We start from the raw sequence: 20,952 nt of genomic DNA on the forward strand, positions 1-20,952 counted from the left end.
GTTGAACAGCGCGAGCCGAGTCAGAACACTGGAAAGGCGGACAGAGGGAGGGCAGAGGCAGCGGCCCTCTTCTGGAGGGGGGGCTTATTATAACAAATATATACGCACATGTGTGACCTGCTTGGCCGTACTATAGGTCATATGTGGATAACAGTTAATTAAAAAAAAGCATACAACAGCGGCTTTCCATTTAAAATGCCTATTTTAGTTTTCCTGTTAGACACGTCCGCCTCTATGAATCAGCGCACTTATTTGGGTACGACGTATCTGGACATTGCTAAAGGCGCGGTTGAGGTCTTTATGAAGGTAACGAATGCTTTTACCCCGACTTTTTTTTCCCAGCGAGCGTGCACCGTTGGCGAGCGTCGGCTTCCCTGAGCGAAATCGGTCGAAATTAATATCTGTTGTTTTGGTTTTCCTTTTTTGACAGCTGCGTGCCCGAGACCCGGCTAGTAGAGGCGACAGGTACATGCTAGTTACATTCGATGATCCACCATACGGAGTGAAGGTAATTAGCAACTGATACAATTGTTACATTTGGCAGTCCAACTTGTTTTTCTGTTCGTGGAATTTTATTGTCCGTCTGGTGTGTTTGCAGCATTCGGTGGCCTTCCGGTAGCAAAAGAGCGGCAATTTATTTGTTCGCGCTATCCGCAGGAGCAGAGCGGCGCTGCCTCCTTACATCCAGCGGACATTTTGCTTTTGTGTAGAGAAAACTCTCGGGCGTTGAGATGGAGGCGTAGAAATTTATTATCGACTGTGACGTCACTTTCCCCCCTCACACTTCACTGTCCTCATTCGCCAAAGAAACTGGCAGTCATAATTTGCCCCGCCCCTTGCCCTATTGTCGAAATACCATTGGTCAAACATGGGCTGAAAGTTGATAAACCTCCTTCGCTGGACGTGAGTGCGATGGAACAATATATGATGATTATTTTTCATGCCGGTACCCGAGCACTGTGTTTCAACACAATCATACCCACTCTTCCCACTCTTATCTCTCTCACGCATTCCTGCGTGATGGATATTCCTAAGGGTTCATCATTGCTTATATTGACAAAATGCATTCAAATGAATGCCCAACCGTCTCCCTAAGCTCCTGCCATTTACGACTGGCTTGTAGTTAAAAAAAAAAAAAAAAAATAAATAAAATTAAGTTATAGAAGCTCTCCACCTTCAAAATACACACCCACGCCATGTATAAATATTGACGCAACCTGTGACATAGTGCAATTCTTCCAAAGCTCCATATCATGTCATCTTTTTGACATGTTTTATAACCTGACACCTGACTTTGGGTTATCAGACCAGATGAATTTACATCCTATCTGTGTTATAGTACCAGCTCAAAGAGCTTTATAACAAAAGGGCAAGACATTGAACGTAATGAAAGAGCTAATCCCGTTCAATGTATATTATGATGAGGACAACCACGTTGGGAACGTTCTGTTTGTCCAGTTTAACACAAACTTTGTGCACAGTATATTTAAAATGCATTTCATTTGATTACTGTATATACTTCATATTGCATTCATTATAGTCTAATGACTGTGTTGATATCCAGATTTGACTTTGAAAGTTAAAGACAAAAATTAGATGTACTGGTATGGGGTAGCACTTTTTCTTGCTGGGGCTTGTAGTCGCTACTCAATCGTGTCGGCTTGCGTTTTGTAACATTTGTAGTACTGTATTTCTAATTTTAGCGCTTTTAACTGTGGACAGGAAGACAGCATCTGTCCCTTTAATGAATACAGTTTGCAAAACTGAATTTTTGCATGGAGGATTGTGATGGAAAAATGTGATTATCCTGCATGGGACTACTACTCAATTGTGCAGTTACACAGGCGATAAATTGTTGATGGAGGAGAGAGAGAGGTGGGGGGGGGGGGGGTTGGGGGGAGGAAAATAAAAAATATTCTGTATTCTGAATTATTGAGTGCAAGATAGGCCTTATATGTCTCGCAGCCTACACAAGTGCGTTTCCACTTTATTATATGCCTGGCGCAGCAGCTTAGCGCTGTGGCCAAAACGGCCTAATAGCATGCATCCAAACACACTCGTTTTTTCAGTCTTACTCTATTCTTGCCTATGTTGTAAGCAAACATGGTACTGGCACGGCAAACTCTTTCCTGCTCCTCCCTTTTCAACATGGGCAGTGGTAATCTTGCAGGTCATCCTTAGATTAAGCATGAAGCTGCAGCACTGAAGTACTTGACCTCACTGGAGAAAAAGTCCAACAGCAACTCCACACCCACATCCTCTCTCATAGGACTCCATGTCTATGTCTCCTTCACAAAGAACTGGCAGCAGTGGGAGGGAGGTGTATTTTTGGACCATTTTGTAGGAAATTAGACTCTTCAGTGTGAATCCGTTTATGTGCATTAGTGCCCATTTGAAGATGTGTCATGGTTTTTGCTACGTTTTGTTCAATCTTAATTGCTTGGACGTCAGTCTGTGTAGAATAAAGTAATGCAGTGTATTTGCCAATTTCCTTTGGATTAAATTGCGCATTTTTGTTTGGATTTACTTTTATTTTAGTTACCATATTGTGTTTTACTGTGTTGAAATTCATTTTAGGCAGGGTGGAAGGAGAACCATGCCACCTTCATGTGTGAGCTAAAGAACCTTCAAGCGTCTGGGCTGACGACATTAGGCCATGCTCTCCGCACGGCATTTGACCTGCTTAACCTCAACCGCCTCGTCTCAGGCATCGACAATTATGGACAGGTACAATATGCAATGTTGACTTTCTCTTCTGCAGTGGTAGTTGTTGCTTCCAGAGAAAAGTAGAAGACGTGCACAATCAATCAAATCCACTGAGTGTTTTACGAAACAAATGCTGTATTATTTTATGGGGTGGGAATATTATATATCTTACAATTCAATTTGTTTTAGATTTTGGGGTCGCCTATTCGATCCTTTTACAGTATAAAATAAGATTAGACAAAAATAAAAATAAGGGAGAAGATACATTGTCATTTCATAGGAAATTACAATGCCAAAATTGTATGTGACAAACTGTTGCCTAAATGAAAAATATTGATATTTCTCACTTAATGACAAATAAGATATGGAAATGAAATTTTCCAAGTGAGCATCTGAATTGATAGTATGGGGAAAGCTTAAAATGTGTGCCAGTTGGTTCATCTGTGAGCATATGGGGAGTATTATAAGTCACAACTGTAACATTTTTTTCTTTCAGTAGAGACAATATTTTCATTCCTTTACATGTGAGTAATATGTGTTTGTGAATTAATTTGGAGTTTGCATGCATTGTTTTGTGGACATGCTGAGGTTTTGTGTTGCTCACGGGGTCATCACACTTCCTGTTTACACAGTTTGCGGTAAAATAAAACCATAGTTCTAAAACAAGAGTTGGCTCGAGCTAATTCACTGAAAGCTGCCTGAAAGACAAAAAAGAAACATTTAAACTCGCGGCCGCGTGAAACCGAGAAGACTGCTTTCAAGCTGCGCAAGCTTGACAATCTCTGACGGGCTGCGTGGTGACGTCATGGCACAGCGCTTAGGATGGAAACCGACAGGAAGCATATCAATTCCTGTTTTATTTTAATATCGATTTAATGACCTTTTTATAGCGATTTAAATCGTAGTAAATGCGAATTGCGATTCTGATGAAAAACGATTTTTTGGCACACCCCTATTATTTTATATATGGCTCACTACACATGCACAAGTTAATTTTGGTTGGAGTAGTGTAAAACTGGTTTTACACTTTTGATTACCAAATGAGAAGGATTAATGTATTCTTAAAAAACAAGGATGGGTAGTATTATTGTATTACAGCCTCCTTGGCTGACTGAAGGGAAGATCTCAGCTTTCTTGTTATTGTTCTACACACGGTTATGTGTGTCCTACTTGGAATAGATCCACACAAAAAGTTTTCATTTAAACTCCTTGTCAATATTCTTTGTCACTGCAAACCCTTTTTTTTAAATACTGTAATTCCCAAATCATTTCCGTTAAACTGCACCATAAACTCTGGCTTTATGGATGTCACATATGCTTTGCTGGCAATGCGTGTTGTGGCGATGCCTTCCATGTGACGTATGGGGATATCAGATGTCATAGTAAATGCAATTAACACAATCTGGTGGCAACACCCATTTTTCCTAAGGCATTAAAAGAACTGTCTATTAGAAGTGTAGCGTCCAAGCAGCCAATCATTTGATGGGCGGATGCCTTTTATCTTATTATAGGTTACATTTTGAAGCAATTGTATTAGATGCCATTAAAAATTTACAGGCGTAATTCTCAAAGAAAACACTCACATGAACATGCCTGCTCGAGTGAAGGATTTGATGAGCGTTAAAGCTTGTAGTTAGGCCTCATTCATAGCAGATATCTCACGCTAATTCTTTCCATCTGGCTTCATATTTTGTACTCCTTTCTCAAGTCTCTTCTGACAAGGCCTGGGTGGATTACTATGCTGAAGGAGTGACCAGAGTTCAGGAGTGTGAAAATCTCTTTAAGCATTCTGTCTGCGTTGCATTAAGACAAGGGTGACCTCTACAGGGCATTCGTGGCGGCCTCTGTACGCATAACACAGAGCCCAATTGTGCTGTCACAAAGCAACAGACACCATCTTTTATAACAAGTATTATGTTGTTTACATGATGCTCATATATTTGTAAATATTGTTCGAGGGGTCGTAACTAGACTGTTGCAGCTATCAAATCATTTTAGAGTCAATTATCCTATCTGCTATTCCCTTAAATATTGTAGTAATAAGATGGGTTTGCATCCCTTCAGGTGTACTAGTAACACATCTTTGCATGTTAATGCAAATGAAATTTCAGTTTACTAAAATTGCTGTAAAGTTAAACCAATAGACTAATTGAAGGCGAAAAAATAATGAGTAGTTTGCATGTAGTGCAATCTTTCTCAAATAATGGGGCGGGGCCCCCTGGAGGTGTGCAAGGCGACGCCAGGAGAGCCACGGGTGAGCCCAGGGAAAGGGCTATGTCTTTGGCAGCCTATTTTTGTTGTCATATTAGATTTTTTTCTGTAGTCCTTGTGTGGAGTTTACACATTTCCTTATGCTTGTGTGGGATCTTTCTCACACGGTCAAAGTTAGGTTAGGTTCATTAAAAAAATAGATTGCCCCTTGGTAAGAATGTGAATGTTTTTTTTAGCCTCATTTGAGTGATGATCATTTGAGAGTGTACAATGCCTCTTACTGTATGTGTTATCTGCTTCCACTTGGCTGGCATGACATTCAACAATTTGAATATGTTATCTAATGACTGTTGGATGTTTCCCTGTTAGGGCCGTAACCCTTTCTTCCTTGAGCCTTCTGTAATCATCACCATCACTGATGGCAACAAACTCACACACAGCTCTGGGGTCCCAGAGGAGGTAAAAAAAAAAAAAAAAGCACAGATGTTGCTTTAGTTTACTCTGACTCACTGATACCGGCAGCTGCATATGTAATGACCTTTATTTTGCATCTGTGTAGCTACACCTGCCACTGAACTCACCTCTGGCTGGCAGCGAGCTGACCAAAGAGCCCTTCCGATGGGACCAGAGGTTGTTTGCACTGGTGCTTCGGCTCCCTGGAGCAGCGACTACAGACAATGAGCAGCTTGGCAGCGTCCCCACCGATGAGTCTGCCATCACCCAAATGTGTGAAGTCACAGGAGGTTGACATACTCTCTTACTCTTTTGTTGTTTTCAAAGTGTCTGTATTTTGTAGTTGGGAAGTATTAATTGATATGCTTTCTGTTTTTGTTTTTTTTTTCCTCAGGACGATCATACTGTGTGCGAACACAAAGAATGCTGAACCAGTGTTTAGAGTCTCTTGTCCAAAAAGTTCAAAGCGGTGTTGTCATTAATTTTGAGAAAAGTGGGCCAGACCCGCCTCTTATAGGTGAAGGTGAGTTACTTAGTGATCCATATTTTATACTAAGTCAAAGCAGTTCCTGTCCTTGAATTATCTTATCATGTAGTAGCCGAGGTGGGCGTTTATTTTTATTTTTTTGCCGGGCCGTCTGTCATCGGTGCCCCACCCCCATTCCGTCATCGTCGGTTTGCCATTGTTTCAAATCAAAAATTGTAATTGTCGCTCACTCCCCCAACTTCCCCCAAGAGGAAATTAAACCTCCGTCATCAAACTAAAAAAAATAAAATAATAATAAACCTCTGAAAAAGTATGATTAAACAGTACTCTCTACAACTATGTGCTCTTTGGTTACTTGAATGAAAAGGCATCCTAGAATGCTTTGCTCAACTATATGCAAGCGATTTATTCATTCAAATCATATTTTAAAAGTAAAATAACACAAAAATCTAAATATTTACTTCTAAACATTGCTTTTTACTTTAGGTCTGTACAATGAATGCGCTGAGCAAGCTTGTGTGCAGTATGCAGGACAGTTCATGAACCCATGACTCTCAAATGCAGCGCAGACAATGAGAAGGAGAAAGTGTTGATCAGTGCAAAACAGTAAGGACACTTTCTCTCTTAATGGTACTTGTTGCATACTAATGCTCTAGTACTTAGCCAGTCATTCCTGGGTGCATGTACTGTATTTATGTTCGCTACCTGTACACATAGACTGTATTTACACTTCTATGCTCCAAAGTATATGACAGTTTAAACATTTCTCTGAAGTTTGGAAGCTTTAACTGGGTGAGGTGACAAACCATAACCAACAGTGACAGGTGGCTCAGGTGATTCCAATGATGGATTAAATGACAGACCAAATCTACCGTTCCGTCGTTATTAGTCCGTTGTTTTAAAAGTTAAAATGTGTTCTTCATCCGGCGGTACGGCGGCAAAAACGTCGGTGACGGACCGACAGACAGTCAGTCAGTACAGACGAACTGCCCACCTCTTGTGATAGCCATAGCAATGTTTTAATCTTCTGCAATGGAGTTCATACTGTGCGGCACCGTGATTGAAAAATGTATTTTTACTGGAACAGATTATCTATGGGACATTTTTTCTCTTCTTCATAACACCAATGGCAATGAAAGAGCTCTTGTTTCAGGAAACCTCCACATACAACACCCATAACCATTGATTAACATGCTATATTTTGACCAAACAATATCCTCTTTGATTTTTTCTAGACAACTCAGTGGAGTCAAGCCGCTCTGTGTCATCCTTTAGTCCACAGCTGTGGCACAGTTGCCACAAACTCATCTATGTGCGCCCCAATCCAAAAACAGGGGTGCCAGTTGGGCACTGGCCCATACCAGAGTCCTTCTGGCCGGACCAGAACTCTCCAACGCTGGTAGGCAAAAACTCGTGGCGCTTTTTGTTTTCTTTTATGTTGGAATTTGCCTGCTGTTCTTGCATCTGCTGAATCAAATGTGCAACCCTGGTATCTCACTGTGAGCTCTTTAATTTTTAATTTTCTTGTTCTACTCCGAGCGGCTTCATTGTTGGGTACACTGTACAGTTGAATGAGATTCTTTAGAGAGCTATTGTAAAAAAAAAAAAAAAAAAGAAAACGTTCATCACTATGAATTATCCATTTGCTAATGAGAATCTTCCCCTTCTTTAGGGCCATGGGTGCGCTGGGGTGCACCCTGTATTTGTTGCCAGGCAACTGCAGGTTTTTATTTACAAACATTCACACTAACATTCACAGTTTTCACACACTTGAGCTCTTTGACCCATTTAGAGTCTTCAAGTAACATTTTGGATAATATGAAATGTGGGGAAAAGCTAGAGTACCTAGAAAAAAAATCAAGCAAGGGAAGTAGCAAGGGAATTCAGATTCAAACCTAGAACCTCAGAACATTTGGGCAGACATGCAAAATGTCCACAACGGAATTGCCTTGGTAACATAACTCTTAGGCATAATCATGGATATCATTATGGAAGACATTTATTTTGATGCTGCGTAGTGCTCCACCAGCGCACCCTGGCCCCAAGTGCAGAGACGCCACTGTTTGTATTGTACCTGTCTTCACTATCGAAACAATTTTGCTGAAAAATCAATTTCCTGCTCCCAGCCCCCTCGCACTGCCCATCCTGTGGTGCGTTTCTCCTGTGTGGACTGTGAGCCAATGGTGATTGACAAGCTTCCGTTTGACAAATATGAACTGGAGCCCTCGCCCCTCACCCAATACATTTTGGAAAGGAAATCTCCACACATGTGCTGGCAGGTAGATAACTCATACGCATCGCTATCATATGAAGCTCAGAAACAGTGATATAGCAATCGTTCCATCTTTAAGTCATGTGATTTTATGCATAGATAATTGCCTTCCATTCCATCACGCATTCCACCAAGCATTCCATCACGTTCTTTCCTTCTCAGGTGTTCGTGAGCAGCAGCAGCAAGCAAAGCGACCTTGGCCACCCTTTTGGGTACCTTAAAGCCAGCACCACTCTCACCTGTGTCAACCTCTTTGTCATGCCTTATAACTACCCAGTGCTCCTTCCACTCCTTGGTGAGACATACAGTCAAAACCTTTTCATCCTATCCAAACTCTTGGATCAGTTTGTCCAAAGTGCTTTAGGCGATTAGGCAGCCGTTATTAGTCGTTAGTCTTGACAGATCAAATTGTATCAATTGCTGTCAGAATTGTCATACGGAACATTGTTGTAGTGGAGAAATGTTGCCATCATTCAATAAGCACAACAATCTGACTATAAGTAAGGAACTGAAGGTCAAATCGGTTGCTCGTGACTTTTTTCTTGTTTCAGATGACTTGTTCAAAGTGCACAAATTAAAACCAAACCTCAAGTGGCGACAAGCCTTAGAAATGTATCTAAAGACGATGCCTCCATACTACCTCTTGGTGAGTCAGCTTTTGATTCATTGCTATTTTTCTTGAAAATAACTAGACATCTCGAATGTTCTCTGATGTCTTTTAACAGCCTTTGAAAAAAGCCCTGAGGATGATGGGGGCACCAAATTTAATTGGGGACAGCATGGACTGTGGTCTGAGTTACAGTGTCATCTCTTATCTGAAGAAGCTTAGCCAGCAGGTAAACATAGCGGGCCCACAGGATCCCCTCGTTTCATCTCGCGGTCGTGCGAAAGCCGCTGAAGACAAGTTCGCTAATTAGAAATCAATCTGTTCGGGAAGCTGCGACACTTCCAATTTGTTTGATTTTAGATTCTCCTTTTTTCTGTAGAGATAATTAAATTAATCTGTTCCTTTAGTCAAGGCTAATCTGTGCTAAAATTGTCACCATTGTCACCAGGAGTCCACAAGATAATGCCCAAGCAATACTTTAATGTTGGACATGGCTTTGAAGTGTTTTGTAGTGGACAGGATAAGAAAAACAGAAAACTATTGTATTTGACTGCAAGATTTGTAGTCAGGTCAAGTCAAATTAATTTGTATAGCCTTTAATCACCACAGGGTCTCAAAGGGCCTCACAAGTTAAAAAAAAAAAAATCAGCGAAAATCACAAATTCACACCGGTATCCTTTGAACACAGCTTCAGTTATACATCGAGTACCCTGACACTGAATATAAAAAGCTTGAAACCCCCTTGTTAAAAGCCTAGCTTTTCGTGACTTGAAAAATAATTGCACATTGCGCACATTTTCCCCAAAATGTTACAACTTCTTCTACCATGTAGGCATACTGCATCCGAAGTGTCATTACGCGTACTGTAGTGTAGATCCAGCCAAGTTGCCTTTTACACACTGAAGAGTTTTCATAATCAATTCAAGAGTCCATTTGGTTTCTGGACACAGATCTACTGTATCAAATTAAATTTTTCTGCCCTTCATCAAGGCCAAGATAGAGTCTGAGCGCCTAATTGTCTCAGTGGGGAAAAAGGCGCCCCAGGAAACTGGCATAAGGGTGAAGAACCACTCCAGTGCTTTGTCTCTGGCCCACCGGAGAGATTTTAAGCAGATACTTCACGGAATCACTGGAGAGGGTCCACTTCGCATGGTGGACATCAACTTAAAGGAGTTTTCTGGATTCCAAATCGCCCTGCTTAACAAGGTAGGTACAGGACATAATGTGCATATATTGAATGCTCATTTTGCATGCGTGGAGTAGTGAAACTTCTTGTTCCCAGGATGTAAAGCCTCAAGCTTATCGAAATGCCTACGACATTCCAAGACGGAATCTTCTGGATCAGCTCACTCGAATGCGTTCTAATTTGTTGCGGACGTCACAAAAACTGATCAGAGGGCAGGATGAAGGTGTATTGTATCATATTTTTTTCAACTGTATATTCATATTTTATTTAACAGTTAAACATAACATACCATAACAATATTACACTGATTGTGCTTGTTAGATTACCTGCACAGCATCCCAGTGGCTCAGATGGGAAACTACCAGGAGTACCTGAAGCTGATGCCATCTCCTTTGAGAGAAATCGACCCCGATCAACCTAAACGATTACACACCTTTGGAAATCCTTTCAAGCAGGATAAGAAGGTAATAACAAAACATAGGCGTACATTTTTTGATCATCTGCATCACATAAACTTGATCTGGCAACAAATGGTTAAACTAAAAGCTACGGTTCCATATTTTTTCTCCAATATGCTTGTGCTCGGTCATGCTACAGATGTGCTCTTATTGCAGTTGAACTTTTTAAGACAGGGCCCAGGTCTGTTTTTTACTGTATTCTTGGCAGTTACTTCAAGGCTTTGTCGTATGTGTTTTCCAGGGAATGATGATCGATGAGGCCGACGAGTTTGTTTTGGGCCCTCAAAACAAGAAAAGGACAAATTCTAGTGATTCAAATGCGAACGCCACTCTGAAGAGAAGGCGGAGCATGTCACCGTTACTACGGCGGCCCCAGACGCCTCCAGCCAACACCAACCACATTCTGCTTGGAAAGAGTCCAGCTGGGGTTCAAGGGCAACAGAACCTCCTTAAAGTTATACCACAGCACAAAGGTAGGACTCCGGTGTTGACGGTGTCAAATGTTGCAAGGAATTAGTATTTTCTTTCGTGGAAATTGTACCAGGCTTTGAGGTAGGGTGACCAACCGTCCCGCTTAGCTTAAGCACATATTGTGAACATATTGTAAATTGATGTGATGATTCGCAAAATCAATGTTTGCTCAAAGAAACAAAAACAAGAAAAAAGAAAATTGGTCACAATATTGTCCTGACCCCGCGGCAACCAAATGCATCTCATTTAGCAGTTTAAGGACAGCTCTGCTGCGATACTCCTCAGTTGAACACTTGATGAGGGTGAAAGGATGCCAACTTTTTGTTGTGGTCATGACGCCATACGGACGTGCACCAAAAGATACACATAGCCTGGGGCCATATGTGTGCGCACGTTTATGAAGTGGAACATGGAGAAAGAAACTATTGCTAGGGATCCCCAACCTGGCCTCCAGTAAAGATAGCTTAGAGCCCTGAAAAGACCACTGAATGAGCATCAAAAAGCCACACTGTTACTCCCCCATCAGGCAAGTGAACAACATGCTTACAGACTCATTTTGTCAAATAGGAAGATAATGCATTGACTTGCTTTCGTACTTGTACAATTGATTAGCGGGCAGGCACACCAAAGTCCAGTCAAGTCATAGTTTATTTATAAAGCACATTTAAAAAACAACTTCAAAGTGCTGGCAAAAGTGTTGTACAGTTACAAAAATACAAAACGAAATTATCAAGCACAAATATAATAATAAATTTTAAAAAAACAGCTATCAAAATCCGTGTAGAACAAAGTTAGAATAAAAGAGATGGTAAAACGGATTACTTGCCTCGCATCAAGTAAATGATATTCAATAGGACGATGACGGTCACTTACTATTTGGAAGTCACACAAATCATACAGACTTCATAGATTTCAAGAGAAAATAAAGGCATGGTACAACTATTTTCTTTAGGGCTCGATGGCAATGTGGTGGTCGCAGAGAGTAACGGTGATGTCATTCTCGGGCCTGAATTGGCGGAGAATTGGCCAAGTGAGGAGGACGCTGTGACAGGAACCCAACCTTCGATCAACTTGGAGGGAAAAGCCACACCTGAAGCAGTGGATCGAGGGGGTGATGTAAGCCTGACCAAGGAAAAACCAGTACATCAAGACGATCAAGAAGAGCGGGAATTAGAGGACAGATACAACTGTGAGCGCCTGAGTCCACAGAGCCAATTAGAAAGTGCAGATCCTGAGCCAAAAGTGCTGGAGACTATATTTATACCGCCGCTAGATGGCAGCCAAGCAGAACTACGGACACGGGTCATCAAGGAAGTCCGCAAACCTGGCAGAAGTGAGTATAAACCAGTGAGGCATGCCCTGCAAAAACTCACACATTCTCACGAGCACTATAAAACTAATGTAATTCTCTTGAACAGCTTTATAAGTGTATATCAAATCAAGAAGAGGTTATCATTCATTTTTGGGCTTTTAGTAAGGTGGTACATTTCTCCAGATGTCTCCAACGCTCTACTGACCATCACTGTGACTTGAGACATTATTGCGGTTTGATTCAGCTTTGTTTCTTTTCTTTGTTCCTGTCAACAGACTTTGAGGCAATACTTGGACTATTGCAGCAGGTTAAAGGACCGGTCAACGTCCAGCGCTACTTTATCCAACACGCTATCAGAGAGGCCTCCAGGTAAGAAACTGTTGAGCAGCATTGTTGCCTCACAATAAGACGCTTGTGAATTCGTATCATTGAGTGTTTACTTAGTCTCTGTGTGTTTTGCACGTACAATTCCAAAAGCAAGCATGTGAGCCTCGTTAAAATTGATCGTACTGTACGTGTGATTGAGTCTGAATGGCTTGCTGTTTTTATGCATCGGTCTCGTGAGGATGCACTCCAACATTCATGTGACCATGCTCTCAAGGGAAGCAATATAGAGAATGGATAGCCGGGGCTCCAGTGTAACCACCGTGAAAATAAAACATCGAAAGTCTACACGCTGCACATGTTTTTTTAAATGCTAAGTTTTCAAGACATCAAATTTGAAAACAGGAGAAACCAATTCAAAATGATCTCTGCATTTATATAGTCTTTTAACCTGACAATTCAAGGATTTTATTTTATGTATATGTGTTTCTAATGTTCTTTGTTGAGTCCATATGAGTTTCATGTATCACACATTTTTCTTACCAATCCTTTTCAGGTTCAAGAAACGGATGCTGATCCAGCAGCTCGAGCTTACCCTCGTCAAGCTGGACGAAAAGCACGGGACACCATCACAGCTTTCCAGTGATCCTGGCAGTTAAGGAACGTCAATAGAGCTGCGTGTAGCGATGGACAACACAAGAATGAGAGGCCAAAAAAGACAAGCATGGGACCAAGGTACCTCTATGAGAACGGTCCACATGCTGTTACAGTACATCGCATCTCGTTTGGGGATTGCCTCCGAGGGGAGGCTTATCTGCACGGCACACTCGTTGGGGATGAGTAGTGCGACTTTATGGATATAATCATCTTCATACAGACAGATGACATCATTCAGAAGACAAACACTCCGCCATACAGACAATAAGCCATAAAACATCCCTAAATGGCAGCACAGATCTTTCTTCAGCTGGTCTGAAACGTGTCTCTGAGGCTCAAACCACTGTTTTGAAAACAATAATGCGTGACCTCCCATTTCTACTGCCACGACTGCTCTCTTTCCTTCACTGTTAAGGATGTGCGCTTCTGTATTTGTGTCTTGAAAGCAATATACGGTAAAACATAGATACATGTTGAGGTCAGGACAGGATATTTTGCCCTCTTGAAATTCAATTATATTGTCTGAAAGTCTCCATAAAGATCAATGCAAATGAACTAACTTTGAACAATTGGAACGTTTTATAATGGACATCCAAAGTTTCTATTGTGCAACATTTGGGCACAATGACTCAACACTTAATATCCTGTTGCACCTGCATGCCGCTTGTGTCATTTGCACTTTTTTTAGTCACACTTTCTGGCATGGCTGGTTTGAACTTACCCTGAAGGTTTTAATTGAGGTTTATTTAAACAGTTCTCAGCGATGCTGTGTTCTCTTAAAACACACAAAACTCTTAATAAGCAGCTCATTGTGATCTGATAACTTTCAATGCCAAAGCAAGACAATAGCATTAACAGTATTTCACAATTTCTGGTTACATTTTGTTGTCAAGAAACAAAATCGGAACTCAAACTTACTTAGTTTGGCTTCTCAATTATGTGTTTTGTCAATGATATATTGCATCCTTATTTCAAACAAAAATAAGGCCAAACTTATACAGTTTTTATCCACAAAACTTCAACAATTCAAATAGGCAACATTTTTTTCACTGGTAATTCCATTTTACATTTTTTTTTTCCATTGCACATTGTGACGTTAAGTTGATGCAGAGTAAATTTAGACAGTTTATGTTCCAATTATACAAGATTAGTTCATTTGCAGTAGTTTCCATTTTTAGATTCTAGATGTGCAAAAGTTCACAAGGGGTCAGCCATTCGGGCAAGATGGAAAATGAGTTTTAAAAAAGTCAGAACTCAAATAATCAGGTTTGAAAATGTGTTTTGTTTTTTTTTATCCTGAGGTCCAAATGGGGATGTGTATTCAAACATAACCTGCAATAGTGTTTTGATAGCTAGCAAGTGATGGGCTAAAGTGGTCATGTCTCAGTGTTAAAGGCTTTATGTTGATGAAATGCAGAGAGGTCCCACTCCTTTACAGCAACAGAATGTTTTCTTACTTTTGTGCAGCTGTCCATTGAGAACACACACACATTTTATAATGTCACTCTGTGAGATTAAGCAGATTTTTAGGAAATTGTCCAGGCCCGTAAGCACTGACCTACAATCGCATCTTCTGTTTTAAAAGTATGGCAAGTCATGAGCGCCAACTTCTCCCATTACGGCGTCTCCACTGACTGGCAGCGTGACAGTTTCATCTGGAAGAATTTGTGCATCTGTGTGGCCTCGGCTGACTGTTGCATCTGCTGCGTTGATGATGTAACAACCCTCCTCCTTAGTTTTCATGACCAATGTACACTACTGTTTCATGTTCATAAGGCAGACTGATTATTTTTATGAATTTGTTCATTACAGAGGAACACAAATATTTTGAAAGTCAATTTTGTAAACTTAGAGTTTTATTGAAGTTTTGTACAAAACAAATAAATCACCTCTAAAATGGTATTGAGTATTTTAAAGAAGTGTGCATGTCTACCTGCCAATGAAATTGCATGCGCATTTGGAATGTGAGAAAAACCGAGGTGGCTTTTTATTACAAAAAGCTTTTCTGGTTTTCAAACACATTTTTAGACCACAAAAATCGATGAAGTACGCTTTTCTGTCAAGGCAAACTGATGATTCTGCTCTCTGGATGGCTCACCAGTGAAGTGAGTGTCACTATTCCTGGCCTCCAAAACAAAACAATGTCAAGTAGCTCCTCGTCATTGTGGTTGCATTCCTTCGCGCAATTGCTCCACTTACTATGTAACTGATTGGAAACAAATGTTGGAATGAACCCAAAATGATTCCAGTATAAAGAACATTTTAAGACTAAAATGTGGCCTTAGTTCCCTTTCCAGGTTCTATTTTTTTCTCACGCTGCAATTTCATTCGTTTTTTAATAGTTACAAAAAGGCCTTACACGTTAGTTTCCTTGTGACTTTCTTAACTAGGGCTTTGACAAAAACGGAGCACTGGATTCAAATTGCTGCTTCCTGTGTGAAGTTTGCATGTTCTCCCCTGCGCTTTTCAGGTTTTTCTCTTGGTAGTTCAGTGTTCTCCCACACAAACGCTGGTCATTCAACGCCCCCACTTTTCCCAACTGCATAAACGCCTTTCAAGAGTCGCTCAGGCAAAGACAACGCATGTTGGTAATTCAGGAAGCTGTCCAGAGGTGTGAATGTGAGACTGAGTGGTTTGTTTTTTCATAGCTGGTGACAAGTCCTCTGTGCATGGATCCCACCACTTGCCCAGGAACAACTTGTATGTGTTTTCAGCCTGAGAAAAATGGGTAGATGGTGATGGATGCATGATTTCGTATGCATGGACGTATGAATTTGATTCTTAAAACAGATTAGTACAATTTATAAGACTACCATACCAACCAAACAAAATGTTTTCTAGCAATCTAGTTTTGACTGTTGTACTGTATTTTTAGGGCTCTCTGTTGACATCTAGTGGACAACACGAGAAATACCGGATTTAGGGAGGAAGAGAGGAATGTTTGAATGGATTAGAATTCATAGGTATCGAACTCCAGTTCTCAATGGCTAGCATCCTGCATGTTTTCCGGTTTTCTCCCCCAACACACATGATTCAAATAAGCAAGCTCTGCAGGAGTTTGAAAACGATCCCAATCATTGGAATCAGGTCTGTTTGCGAGAGAGGGCTTGAAAACCTGCAGGATACCGGCCCTTGACCACTGGAGTTTTGACACCTGTGGATTAGACATATTTTAAATTGAAAGAAGGAAAAAAGGTGATCAACCAGGAAGTAGTGATGATTGAGTGGGAAATTTAAAAGATACTCAAAAATGGCAAGTCGGGTGGTCCTGATGGCAACTCGGAAGCGTCGCTGAAAGTTGACTGTCAAATGAGCAGTTCTGAAGGTATCCATTGAAAATAAACAGAGCTTACTTGAAATGTCAAAATTTAAATATAAACTACATGGAATTCCAACATTACAAGTAAAATCTGGTTGCTTTTATTAAATTATATATTAACAAAATGTCAATGAAAACATGTACCATCATTTTTCTTCCAAGTCAACAGTAGCATGAGTGGTGATGAGTCAACATTTCCTCTCCTCCCAAGTTCCGTCACATAAATCCCAACGGGCACTTTCTGCTTGAGGAGCTGAACTTTATATATGCAAATGGATGAAATTAAACGTTTTTCATACCCTTCATACAGAGAATATTCAGTGCAAAGGGGAGAAATATCCCAAGTCGTGTCGGAAGGGACACAATGGCTAGATGCCTCTGTATGTAAGACTCCAAAGCATTTCCATACTGTATATACAAATAAACTCAAGTGTTGGCACACTGGTGGAGAGGACTACCTTAGTGTACAGAGGTGCATGTTTATACAGCATGACTGATAGATTATGTACAAATACATGATTCAAAAACTAGGGGATGCGAGTTGTGACTCTGGCCCCTCTGTCTAATGACAACAATGAGAAAAAAAAAAAATCCTATCTGACATTAGTAATTTCACAGGCAAGGAAAAGGCCAGTCTCAGTGCAAATGCTCCAACTTGCGGAGCCGTAACGGGTTGGGAAGCGCTTGCTGAGAGGACGGCTCATCTTCGACGGTGCGGAACAACACTCGTCCTCGATGGTTAAAAAGGTAAAATGAAGGATGATTCCTCAGTGTGTCAAATGTTCTGTAGAAGGAAAAACATTTACTCACATTAAAACAGGAACTATTTCAAGTTACTGTTAATAGCACCTCACTGATACCAAGCAGAGAAAGACGATAGTGCGTTTGGCTCATGCTATAGCAGTATTTCATTTCATTAGAATTACTGTATCTATGATAGTTACCATTAGCACATCTAAAACAAAACATTAGTGCGAAGATAGCAGACTTTTGTTGGATAAAATTAGGTGGTTTGCGTAAACATTTTGCTGCATAAAGATTCACTATTTGTGTTCTTTTTTTACATGTCAATTTTATAGTAAAGAAATGGGAGAGGAACACAAACAGCTTGAGGCACACATGCTTTGCCTTTTATTTGGAGAACTGTGCAAACAAGAAAGAACAGGTTTAAATCAGTATGGAGAAGGGTGAAACCAATTTTTAAAAAAAATACTATATAGTCTCGTTATTAATTTTATTTCCCCAAAAATGGGCACCTTGTGTATTAAAGTGTCCATTTTTCATGTGCAACTTACTTGTTTTTTAGCTCTGAGGAGGCGTCCATGTCTTTAAACTCCCCAGCAATATGGACAATGCCATAGCAGGTCATGACGAAAGACAGCAATGTCTGGAGCACAATCTACAAGAAAAAGCCGCAGGGTCAAATCATCTAATGTGCAATGGAAAGTGGGAGAAACCAATAAAACTCACGTCGATTGGCAGCGTTTCGTTTTCCTTCTCTGTTAGTCGCATGTAAGACCGATCTGAAGGGGGAAGAAGATTAAATGAACCCACGTCAACTAAAACGACGAAGCATTTGGACATATAAACAACTGCACACTCAAGTGGTGTTTCAAAGATTGTGACGGTCAAGGCACATAAGGAGAACCATAAAGTTAAGATGTAAGTGTCATCCTTGCGTGAGCTGATCTGAGCTGAGTTAGCATCCTGCAAGCTAGCTGTCGTCTCACAAGGCCTCGTGAGCCGCTAAATGCATTTCTGTGATCCGAGCTTCTGTCCCAAGAGCAAACTGTGCCAATATCCATGCACTCAATCCACGTAAATGAACTCACGCTGTGCCGCTGAGAAAGCTGCGTGCGCTAAGGCGAAAAGTCCAAAGCCAACGACACCTTTCCAAAACGACGAAGCCATTTTCAACGGGGCAACTATGAACGCTTGTGCAGTGCCGTAAAGTGGATCGGCGTCATAAAAAGTCGCACGACAACTATTTTGTAGTTTGAACATTGACAATGTGCTGAAGTGTTGTAAAATTAAAATAAAACGTAACTTTAGCTAATATGTCCACATATTTGTTTTATTGTTGACGATGTTTTTATTGAAGATGTTCTCATTTGGTGTTTTATGTAACCAGTCAAATAAAACAACAGAATCTAACGGAGGAAGTCGACTATTGCTATCGATGTGATGTTTGAATCAATTTTCTTTTATTGATATACGGCATTGTAAAATATCATGTTCGTCACTTCATTTCGTTAGATGGCGGTAACGAGCCGAATATCCGGTTGCTAACCACCATTATGGACCAAAAAAGAAGAACAATATCCGGTATCTGCCATCACCCTTTCCGGCACGCAGGTCCACATTCATCTTCCCCAACTGTTGTTGTCTGACAATTTGACTGAACAAACTGATCATTTGTAGATAAATAAGCAACGTTCGACATGGCAGAGACTATTCAAAAGAAACTAAACATCGAATTAGAAAAATATACTCAGATGCAGAAAGGTACGTGCGTTAGGTGGCTTTGCATGCATTTTTAGGCTATATTTGCCTGTTAGCTTTCCATATCAGGGCAGGGTGTCATCGAGGCAATGTGGATTGTGTACACTGATTTTTTATTATTACCACGTGCATACTTGATTGACTTAATACTTATTTTTTACGCTGCTTAGACGTTAGCAAGAGCATGTCAGCCCGACAAAAGCTGGAAACGCAGCTAGCAGAGAACAATATCGTAAAAGAGGTAATGTAAACTACTTCTAATATCAGTGTGATTTTTTTGGTCATATATTACACATAGATCATAATTCCAAATCCACATAATAACATGGCCGATTTGTTTTCTGTTTCTAGGAGCTCGACATATTAGACGGTGCAAATACAGTGTACAAATTGATTGGCCCCGTTTTAGTAAAACAAGACTTGGACGAGGCCAAAGCGACTGTGACGAAACGGCTGGAATACATCAATGGAGAAATGTGAGTTACTCTGGTTAGGTTCTGTTATCTTTTATCCACCCAACCGTGTGGAATGATTCAGTGCCCTTTTCAGTGCCAATTTTAGGAAGTAAAAGTGGCTTGCCTTGCCTTCAACACACATTTGTGACACCATGGTTCCACCAGATAGCGTCAAGACTTGTTGCTTTTAGCCTGATCATCACACCCAGAATTTTTTTCTTTCAAAATTTTCCCAACCTAAAATTATACAAGTATTGTAAGGTCTTCAATATGTTTCCAATCGAACACAGAATATATACTTGTAATGTGGCTTAGGTTTTCATTTCTCTGCTTTTGTTACAGTCAGCGGTATGATACGCTCCTAAAAGACTTGGAAAAGAAGTCTGACCAGCACCGACAGCTTTTGTCCAGTTTACAGCAGGAGTTTCAGAAAGCGCAAGGCCTCACTGTTGGGAAAGTCTGAAGAATTTTGATTCCTCATTGCACACATATACACTTCAGAGACACACTCGTATCCTGACAGCTCAAAAGATGGGATTGAAATTCTCATGTGTCACTGTCAGTTAAATGCAACATTACTGTTGCAATTCTCTATTTGTAACTAATAATAAACTTTTTTTTTTCATGAAACTGTTTCAACAGCTTGTGTGGTGACAGCGAGTCACACTCCAAACAAAAATGTTCTTATGGCCATGGAAAGTTGTATATTAACTGAAACCGCAACCCTTTTGGTTTTGGCAAACTTAAAAAAAAAAAAGCAGTCATCAAAAGCCTCTACCCATCCTCCTTCAGTACATCGGATTAAAATGATTGAGGTATCAGGTTTCTGCAAAGCTTACTGACGAGCTGATCATTTATGTAAATCAGGTATGTTGCTTCATGATAACATCCACGCTGGATAGGTGCTCTCCAGGACTGGGCTTTGACACCTTTTGAACATTGAGGGAAATGTGGGGAAAAAGTGTTGAAGTATTGCATGGCATTTTTACTTAAGTTCTCTCAGTATTGATTTTGCCATTTTTCTCACAAACTAAACATTAACTTATGCATCCTCCATGAGTCCATCATTTTTGCTGGATACAAGTCCATATACTGTATGCATTACTAAAGTGATATTGTACTTATTTAGCTATTCCAAGCAGTGAAAAGTTAATATTTTGTCTATAATGGATTTAATAACTATGAATTATTTTCCTGTACAGTCAGTACCATTAAAACACATACGTTTAGCCTTCTTAAATCCCAGGTAGATCTGATTGCAACAAGATCTCTTTTTTTCTCGACATAAGTTTATGTTGTTATTGTTGCCAAGCATTAACAAAAAAAAAAACACTCAGAACTAAAACATGTTTGAATTTTGTATGAACTAAGAAGAATTTTTGAAAAATAATCAGTTATTCTGATTATATGCATAACAGGATTTCGTGAGGCAGAGAGAGATATTCAAGTAAAGTTAACTATTTCATAAAAATAAGAAAAATAGAAGAAAGGACAGACCTTTCTTTTTTTAATATTTGGTCTAAGGGCAAGTA

The 20,952-nt window shown here is 40.3% G+C and overlaps 3 protein-coding genes across 3 annotated transcripts; 2 read left to right on the forward strand and 1 right to left on the reverse strand.

Annotated features, from left to right (window-relative positions):
• The first annotated feature begins 41 nt into the window (after positions 1-41).
• On the forward strand, positions 42-15,046 carry ints6l (integrator complex subunit 6 like). The gene is made up of 18 exons (XM_088431689.1): positions 42-306; positions 431-508; positions 2,578-2,727; positions 5,287-5,376; positions 5,477-5,660; positions 5,765-5,893; positions 7,093-7,256; positions 7,984-8,136; positions 8,292-8,424; positions 8,681-8,775; positions 8,855-8,965; positions 9,727-9,942; positions 10,019-10,145; positions 10,244-10,386; positions 10,622-10,853; positions 11,804-12,184; positions 12,439-12,532; positions 13,044-15,046. Exons 1-18 carry the CDS (start codon positions 196-198, stop codon positions 13,144-13,146), a joined length of 2,694 nt encoding a protein of 897 aa, XP_088287815.1. The 5' UTR covers positions 42-195; the 3' UTR covers positions 13,147-15,046.
• Positions 15,047-16,541: 1,495 nt separating this feature from the next.
• Positions 16,542-18,433, reverse strand: mmgt1 (membrane magnesium transporter 1). The gene is made up of 4 exons (XM_088431690.1): positions 18,296-18,433; positions 17,934-17,986; positions 17,759-17,862; positions 16,542-17,247 (listed from the first exon to the last, which is right to left on the reverse strand). The coding sequence occupies exons 1-4, from the start codon at positions 18,372-18,374 to the stop codon at positions 17,100-17,102; spliced, it is 384 nt and encodes a 127-aa protein (XP_088287816.1). The 5' UTR covers positions 18,375-18,433; the 3' UTR covers positions 16,542-17,099.
• Positions 18,434-18,791: 358 nt separating this feature from the next.
• Positions 18,792-20,050, forward strand: pfdn6 (prefoldin subunit 6). Its single transcript, XM_088431653.1, has 4 exons — positions 18,792-18,968; positions 19,136-19,206; positions 19,317-19,441; positions 19,763-20,050. The coding sequence occupies exons 1-4, from the start codon at positions 18,905-18,907 to the stop codon at positions 19,881-19,883; spliced, it is 381 nt and encodes a 126-aa protein (XP_088287779.1). The 5' UTR covers positions 18,792-18,904; the 3' UTR covers positions 19,884-20,050.
• Positions 20,051-20,952: the final 902 nt, after the last annotated feature.

Source organism: Hippichthys cyanospilos, chromosome 13 (assembly GCF_059441005.1).
Source record: "Hippichthys cyanospilos isolate Australia breed blue-spotted pipefish chromosome 13, RoL_Hcya_1.0, whole genome shotgun sequence".
In the NCBI taxonomy this organism is placed as follows: domain Eukaryota; kingdom Metazoa; phylum Chordata; class Actinopteri; order Syngnathiformes; family Syngnathidae; genus Hippichthys; species Hippichthys cyanospilos.

Bases quoted from the DNA above. Each gene is read 5' to 3' on its own strand.
- mmgt1 (XM_088431690.1), bottom strand. From the start codon at position 18,374: ATGGCTTCGTCGTTTTGGAAAGGTGTCGTTGGCTTTGGACTTTTCGCC. The intron at 17,987-18,295 runs GTGAGTTCATTT...TTCCCCCTTCAG, and splicing joins AGCTTTCTCAGCGGCACAGC to ATCGGTCTTACATGCGACTA. The intron at 17,248-17,758 runs GTAAGTTGCACA...TTCCTTCTACAG, and splicing joins TCCTCAGAGCTAAAAAACAA to AACATTTGACACACTGAGGA.
- pfdn6 (XM_088431653.1), top strand. From the start codon at position 18,905: ATGGCAGAGACTATTCAAAAGAAACTAAACATCGAATTAGAAAAATAT. The intron at 19,207-19,316 runs GTAATGTAAACT...TTCTGTTTCTAG, and splicing joins AGAACAATATCGTAAAAGAG to GAGCTCGACATATTAGACGG. The intron at 19,442-19,762 runs GTGAGTTACTCT...CTTTTGTTACAG, and splicing joins GAATACATCAATGGAGAAAT to TCAGCGGTATGATACGCTCC.
- ints6l (XM_088431689.1), top strand. From the start codon at position 196: ATGCCTATTTTAGTTTTCCTGTTAGACACGTCCGCCTCTATGAATCAG. The intron at 5,894-7,092 runs GTGAGTTACTTA...GATTTTTTCTAG, and splicing joins CCCGCCTCTTATAGGTGAAG to ACAACTCAGTGGAGTCAAGC. The intron at 12,185-12,438 runs GTGAGTATAAAC...TCCTGTCAACAG, and splicing joins AGTCCGCAAACCTGGCAGAA to ACTTTGAGGCAATACTTGGA.